The 8,243-nt window shown below is 45.3% G+C and overlaps 2 protein-coding genes across 2 annotated transcripts in view; one reads left to right on the top strand and one right to left on the bottom strand.

The window, feature by feature from the left end:
- The window catches only part of LOC106811742 (oxysterol-binding protein 1-like), a 32,497-nt gene extending 24,858 nt beyond the window's left edge, over nucleotides 1-7,639 (bottom strand). Inside the window, exons 1-2 of the mRNA XM_014815456.1 lie at nucleotides 7,421-7,639; nucleotides 329-424 (exon numbers count right to left, since the gene is read on the bottom strand). Of these exons, the coding sequence (XP_014670942.1) occupies nucleotides 329-424; nucleotides 7,421-7,557 (233 nt within the window). The 5' untranslated portion in view covers nucleotides 7,558-7,639. The remainder of the gene's footprint in view (nucleotides 1-328; nucleotides 425-7,420) is intronic.
- A 49-nt stretch (nucleotides 7,640-7,688) lies between these two features.
- Nucleotides 7,689-8,243, top strand: part of LOC106811746 (mitochondrial genome maintenance exonuclease 1-like) — a 10,661-nt gene continuing 10,106 nt past the window's right edge. The window contains exon 1 of the mRNA XM_014815461.1: nucleotides 7,689-7,777. The gene's annotated coding sequence lies outside the window, so the exon portion shown is untranslated. The remainder of the gene's footprint in view (nucleotides 7,778-8,243) is intronic.

Genomic DNA, 8,243 nt, shown 5'->3' on the forward strand with positions numbered 1-8,243 from the left:
GTCAGTCACACTCTCTCTCCTCTCTCTCGCTTCGTTCAGGACGCATGCGGGAGATGGCGTACTGATCCCCGTGTCTCGCTCGCACGCGTCGCTCACACTCTCTCTTCTCTCTCTCGCTTCGTTCAGGACGCATGCGGAGATGGCGTACTGATCCCCGTGTCTCGCTCGCACGCGTCGCTAACACTCTCTCTCCTCTCTCTCGCTTCCTTCGTTCAGGACGCATGCGGAGATGGCGTACTGATCCCCGTGTCTCGCTCGCACGCGTCGCTAACACTCTCTCTCCTCTCTCTCGCTTCCTTCGTTCAGGACGCAGGCGGAGATGGCTCACACGTGTCGCGGCACCGTCTCGCTGCACGGCGCCTTCATCCACACGGAGGACACGTGCAACTTTACCATCTCCAACGGCGGCACGCAGACGTTCCACCTGAAGGCGAGCACGGAGGTCGAGCGTCAGCGATGGGTCACCGCGCTCGAGCTCGCCAAGGCCAAGGCCATACGCATGATGGAGGAAGGTGGGTGTCGCTGGGTGACGATGGGTCCGGACATATTGGCGGCGGGGGGAGGCGGGGGACGTCGCCGGTTTGGCTCCGACATTGGGCGGGGGAGGGGACGGTGTCGACGGGGGTTTTCGACAATTGGGGGGGGGAGGGGACGTCGCCGGGCCTCCGAACATTGGAGGCGGCCGGGGGAGTACCGGGGACGCTCGCCGGGGTTCGACATGAGCGGGGGAGGGGGACATCGCCGGGTCTCCGACACGGGGCGGGGGAGGGGGACGTCGCCGGGGGCTCCAACATGGGACGGGGAGGGGAGCAGGGGCGTCGCGGGGGTTCCGACATGCGGGCAGGGGCGTGGACAGTGCCGGGGGCGGGGTTCCAACAGGGCGGGGCGAGTGGGGACGGGCGCCGGGGATTCCCGACACAGGGTGGGGGAGGGGGACGTCGCGGGGGCTCCAACAGGGTGCGGGGGGGGGGACATTCGCGGGGGTCCAAACAGCGGGCGGCGGGAGCCGGGGACGTCCGCGGGGGTTCCGACATGGGGCGGGGGGATGGGGGGACATCGCCGGGGGTTCAACAGGGGCGGGGCGAGGGCGACTTGTCGCCGGGGGCTCGACATGAGGTGTGGGGAGGGGGGACGTCGCGGCGGTTCGCGACACAGGTGTGAGGGGAAGGGGGACGTCGACCGGGTGCGACGGCGGCGGGGGGAGGGGGGACTTTGATTTTGAATTCTATTTTGATTTTGATTTTGATTTTGATTTTGATTTTGTTTTGATTTTGAGTTTGAATTTGATTTTGATTTAGATTTTGATTTAGATTTCGTTTTTAATTTGATTTTGATTTCGTTTTTTTAATTTTTTTAATTTGCTTTTATTTATTTCAGAGGTAAAATTGTAGTGGCAGCCCTCGGCCACCATACATGTCTGCATGTGCTACTGCATGATGAGTCAGATATCACAGTCACGCTTGTAAGTTATAGCTGACAATAACGTGTAATAACGGTAGTGCATGCACATGTCTGCAAGCAGGATTTATTTTGGAATTTGACCAACCTTGTACAAACATTTGCAGAATAATTCACACCAAGTACTAGCCGATGTACAGTACCTGGTACAAGCAATCTAATTGAAAGGGAGACTGTAACATAGCATTAACCATTATCTTTCACTGAATTAAGATGGAATCATTAGCGAAAAAAACTGATCGATTGCTCGAAAAGAACTGCTTTTTATGCACAATATTAGCACTTCTTAACAGCATCCGACATTCATTCTTAATTATGGTAAATGTATCAGAGCACATGTGCACTAGAATGAGTAACGATAAAGATAATGTAATTTTCATAATCAACTACACATTTCAAAGATCAAATTGCACCAATAGTCCCATACTAGCCATCACACATTGATTCAAATGAACATGCCCAATCCCTGACGTAATCAAATTCTTCAGTGAGGAATCTACAATGCCAATCCGTTTAAGAATTTCAGTGCAAGGCTATTCTTAGCAACACATCGAGTCATTGTCGTAGAAAGCATTGTGCATAGAGAACCGAGCTACCTCACATTGTGAAAGCCTTTCACCGTGCATGAAGTATCCTACTTCTATGTCAGAACCTCTAAGAAGCAATTAAAGGTTTACATGTGGCACATGAGCTACGTATTGATCAGAGCCGCCTAGTGTTCATGTTAAGTATCCATAAGAGGCCTCATGCACTCAAGTCAAACTCTTAGAATTAGAAATTGAACTATGTTATAACGGATACTTACGACCATTAACTGTTAATGACATACGTGGAAATGTCAAAATATCATCAGAAGAGTTTGTTCCTTAAATATTGATTTTTCTCTGAGTAAAAATGTTACAAAAATCTTTAAAAAAGGCATATATCGCTTTTTCAAACATCAGTAGTCTAATTTTAGACCTGTATTGATGAATTTTATACAAGACAGAAGTTGCATAGAGAATATTTAATGCTCCATAAAAGAATGACAGTGCAGTTTTAGTTTAGGTCCTTTCTATTCATTATAGACAAAAATTATAATTTTATACATATTAAACACGATAAATAATTTAGCCTCACACATCCTTACAACTCTCCGCTTCCTTCCCTGTTCTAGATAGATGTTCATGGAAAAGGGTTGAATGGACTTGAATCACACATGCACGTGATCGCGAAGGTAAAGATTTTGGTGAAGTCGAATACAATTCGTCCTGATTGGGGTCTGTGCCTGTATTATGTATATACTAGCACTGTAGATTATAATATTCCATGCGGAAATGCTATCGTTACGAGGTATGTCATCGTCAGCACTTACAACCGGGCATGCTGTACCATCTACTGATTAAATGGGCTGCTGACGAGTTTACACAAAAGAGAGAGTGTGAGCGACGCGTGCGAGCGAGACACGGGGATCACCACAGGCATCCGTCGCCTCACACGGGTAAAGGGCTTCCCTGTTTCAGACACGACCCAGATAAGTCTCTACGTGTCGCAAAAACAGCCGCCTGGGCACGTATCAAATGCAATCTATACACACTTCAAACACTGGCCACATGTCTCAGATACAGCCTATACATGTCTCAAATACAGTCTCTACATGTCTCAGATACAGCCTCTGCATGTCTCAGATAGTCTCTACACGTCTCAAATACAGTCTCCACATGTCTTATATATACAAACCCTCAACGTCTCAGATAGTCTCTACATGTCTCAGATACAGCCTCTACATGCCTCAATCAAATACAGTCTCCACATGTCTTATATACAACCCCTCAATGTCTCAGATACAGTCTCTAGATGCGCCAGACGATCTCTACGTGTCTCACGGACTCTGAACAACTCAGACACAGCCTCCGCACGCCCCAGACGTTAGAATAGATTCGACCACAACTAACTATCCAATAGCGGCAAACGCCTGCGAATCAATCAGTCAATGGGCGAGCACACATGCTAGCTGGGGAAGCTCGCGTCACGTGCTTCACTACTGACTGATCACATGCCTGAACGCCCAACCCGAACGAGCGGGGAAAAACTAACGAAAGCTACTAATGAGACACACGTACTGGTCTCATGACTCAATCCACGCGACTTTATCACACGACTTCATCACAACTAGATCACACGACTTCAGACGAGTTTTTGCCACTGGCAGCAAGAACCACTCCGCTGCAGCTACAGCACACACACGGCCTTTGTCTATATATAACATCTATATAACATATAACATATAACATATGTAACATGTGCACTATATGGAATTAGTTACGCAGTGTAACATATGCACTATATAACATATATATAACATGTTATATATATGGCGACATATATAACATATATATATAACATATATATGACAAAGGCCGTGTGTGTGCTGTAGCTGCAGCGGAGTGGTTCTTGCTGCCAGTGGTTTTTGCCAGTCACCCAACCCTCTTGTTCACACTTTTTATTTTGCACAAAGTCGAACCGGAATACTGCAAATAGCGAGTCGTACGTAACACCTTCACGACTACACTCCGTATCCACGAAGTTACGCAAAAACAACACGCGCTTTATCGCTAAAACTTCGTTCACACGCGCGAAGGCAGTAGTTAGACAACAGCTCGAGTAACACGCAGCCCACATCGTCACCTGCGCCACGTTCATGAATCTCACGTGGGTATATCTCACATGCTAGCACATTGTGTGAGATTCGTTGGCAAGATTCCACAGAACAGCTACTCTAATGGAGCGATGCACTTGCGGAATACGACGCTAATGAGAACTGCTCACACACACGACGAAGGCGCTGCATAATGTTGAGAAAGGAACCCCTCCCAAACCTCCACCTATACAAGTGTAGCGATCCCTCTCAGTGTTAATTGCGATTTTAAATCTCGTCCGATAATTAATGCACAGAATTAAAGATGTCAAACTTCAAGTGTTCTCGTTTTCTCGTGTCATAATAATAATATAGAGCAGAATCTATATTGTGACACTCCAGGCTGTGTGGCACGAAGTCTGATCCTAGCGGTTTCCAGCCGATATGAATGGAACTAGTTCACGTGCTAGTCATAAAGTCATAAAAAATTAATGGCTGTTAACTCTCGAATGTTAAATGTTAATAATAATAACTGAATGCTATAAACTTAACTCGGCAGGAAACGCATTTGATGCAAAACCTTTTTAGTCAGTTTATAGCGATATTAAACTAAATTTTACATTTTGTTCATGAACGCATAGACGACTTGTACTTCCGGAGTGTTCTAAAAAATAGGAAAAACGGCAAGGGAAACACGAAAAGACTCCTTTTATAGACTGACATCCGTTGTATAGAAGCGAACTGCTACATAACTGCCACTCAATGAAAATGCTAAAAGTTGTCCTTTATGGACACGCACCCGTTTTATAGAGTGATTGACTGTGTAACTGCCACTAGTGACTAGAGGGACACGATAAAAGTATCGCTTATCGTCGGGGTGGTTCTATAGAACGGTCCACTGAGATTTTATGGTACCATCTTCGATTCTTCAACATTATTATTATTATGAAGCCTAGTACCAGAAGAACGATCAGTCCAATGATGCATGCAAGCAATGAATCCAGACAGACAGTGAAACAAAATAATCGATTTTGGCTCAGCCTACTTTATGGGCACATAAATAAATGCTTCATTAGTCCTGGCACATTTTGGCTTTATGGATGAGATGCCATTTGTTCGCAAAGCCAACACGATTGGTTTAACGTGAAATTTGAAGCCACTTGATGTGTGTTTGCTGACGACGCTTAGCCAGAATGCAGGCTAAACCTTCCAACATCATGTGACATTCAGACAGAAACATATATATATATAAGCATAACGTGTTCTGATGGCAACTGTCATCACATCTCTTGCATATTATCAGGAGTAAACCTTCAAAAGATAGTACTGATCATTAAAGATCAGTAGCAGAAAATGAAAAAGCATTTATTGATTACTCCTGGAGACTCTGCATCTATACTAACGACAAAGCAGTCTCATTACAAAATGTTTCCGGATATTGGACAAAGATTAATCTTGCTCTAGAAAACTTTAGAGATTTGCAGAAAATATGGCAGATCAGTTTCTATCAGAAATTAAATACCCTTATCATGGGCCTGTAGTGATAAAATGGCAAATCCATTCATTAATAACTGCAAACCATGTGCCAACACTAACTATGAGACATTCCAATAGCACAATACATCCTGTGACTTGGAGAGGTCTAGAGACCATGAAGGACTGCAGTCGAAATTTCCAAACCAATGACAAACCAAGGACAAACCAAAGATGATGCCTTCTTGATAGACATTGATGATAACATGTGCATAAGTAACATCATATCAAATCTGATATCATCTCATTCGCAATATATATGTATATATAGGCCTACAGCTTCTAGGAAAACTTTTGTGGCATTGCCGATTGTACATTCAAAACCCAGACGATATTGATGTTCCAAGAATATATATATATTTATAACATACTAGGATTACTAGTTGATGAGCTTAGCCAGACCATAGCCAAAAGCTAGCTGCCATAGGCAAATAAAGTCTTATACTACTTTCACGAAACCTAAAAACCCTTTTGATTAATGGTGCTGCCCATTCCAACGAACCAACATCTTAGCCTCATTATTCTCTTTACTTTTTCCGCATTTTATGCCCCCCCCCCCGTGCAGCATAGGCCATAGGGCCTCAGCAACTGTATCCCCTCAATTTCTGTGAGTGTCGTGCGCGGAGAGCGACGGCTCGCACTCAGGCTAATGTACACACCTTCCAATCTCATCATCGCTACAATTACAGCCGAGGGTGGACGATTGTGGACGAGCTTCTTATAAAAGATGAGCCATGCAACACACATTGGAAAGGTGGGCAGCGCGTAATATCAGGAGTGTATAATATAGAGATAGTAGTTGACAGTAGCGCTATATTTATACACTCCTGATAATATCAAGAGCTAATAATACCTAGCTAATAAGAGGTATTATTAGCTCTTGATAACATCTGGCTCGATGGTGCAGCGTAAACCGTTTGATTCCGCTGCGCGACATAATTTTTGTGGAGGGTGGCATCATGGCATGGCGTGACCTCTCCTGCGCATGCACGGTAAGACACGATCCAGTAGGGTGGGTGAAGCGTTGACCCCCGAAATCGGCGCAGATGAATGATTGTTGCGGATATTTCACGTAATCGAGTGCCAGCTGCTATTCTTATGAACTCTCTCTCTCTCTCTCTCTCTCTCATAAACACCTACTCAGGAATCTCACAGGCTGAAAAGAGCCAGGCATGTACCGTGCCTAATTGAAAGCGCTCCACATTACAGTGTGGCAGCCCAGCTTTTCCTGTGTAGGAACTACATTTCCTGTTGCATAGCGCACGTGATGTTTCTACATTAATAAGTGCTGCGTTAGGCTGCACATGCTGGCATGATGTGCCAGATTCCTTACATACAGATGTATGCCCGTGCTGCTATTGCATACATATCAGGAGTAGATAAAGGGAAGGAGTGTGACTCCAATAAACAAGGGAAATTCGTCATTTACTAGCCTTATAATACCTACGATTTACTACGATAGGACGTTCCCGCGGTCGCGTGCGCCTTGCCGCAGAACTGCGCGCAAGATCTGCGCTTAGCGCTTCGGAACAACACCTTTCGGCAACGCTTCTCTAGTATCCCGTCTCATCTGGCTGCGAGTCACCAACACTAACACTAACAGTAACACTAACAGTAACAGGTGGCGCTAGAAATAACACAGGGTAATGAAGTAATCTAGCTCTGCTTAGAAGCTGACTGGTGTTATTAACTGTTAGGATTACTAGCACGATTTAGGTTTAGTTAAATAACTAGGCCTAGCTGTGGCTAATTAGTTATTCAAAGATTGCAACTCGAAAATTATCATGTTTTAACGCTTATTCGTGGTCTCACCTGTAGTAAGATAGTAGTCCATTTGACAGCACAAACCATCGCTTTTGGTAACCTTTCAAGTAGTTGGTCCATTTATACAACCAACCCTTAAATTCAGGCTCTCCATGTATATGTTTTACATCCACCACTGCAGACATTTGATTGACAAATTGAGAAAGAAAACAGCTTTTGGAGAACAGAGTTAACGTGTTTCACATCATGGATTCATGTCGTCACCTCTGGCCGATAGATGTCGCGAATTGTAGACAGAGATCAGCACAACCTGGCGGGAAAGGTATGTTGAGGAAATTAACGTAGAAACGTGGAAACAAACACTTGCGATTTTACAATAGAAACACCGGAAAATCATGTGTGCATGTATGTTGAATGTTATAACTATAACTATAAGTGTATTTTATTTTAAAAGCGCGTTACTTATGACAGTCATTTGGTTCTGCTACTGATAGCGAAGTGGACACCGGCTCACGGGGGGGGGGGCTCTCTGAGTCTCTGTCTCTGACTGCGAGCAATGAATGACTCAATGATTTATGAGGTTGTGAAGCCCGTGGAAGGGGATCCAGATGAGACGGGATACTAGAGAAGCGTTGCCGAAAGGAGGTGTTTATCCGAAGTGCTGCGCGATCTTGCGCGCAGTTCCTCGGCAAGGCGCACGCGACCGCGGAAAATTCCTACGACAGTATGCAGCGCTGGCAGCTATGGATCCGTGCGCCGAATGCATAGGCCGCGCACGAATCCATAGCTGCCAGCGAACAGTCCGCAATTTTAGTGGGGGACACAGAGGGCACACATTTGGAACGTGAACAGTGTTCACTTGTTATAAAAA

The sequence above is a fragment of the Priapulus caudatus genome, unplaced genomic scaffold (genome assembly GCF_000485595.1).
Source record: "Priapulus caudatus unplaced genomic scaffold, Priapulus_caudatus-5.0.1 Scaffold570, whole genome shotgun sequence".
Lineage (NCBI taxonomy): Eukaryota > Metazoa > Priapulida > Priapulimorpha > Priapulimorphida > Priapulidae > Priapulus > Priapulus caudatus.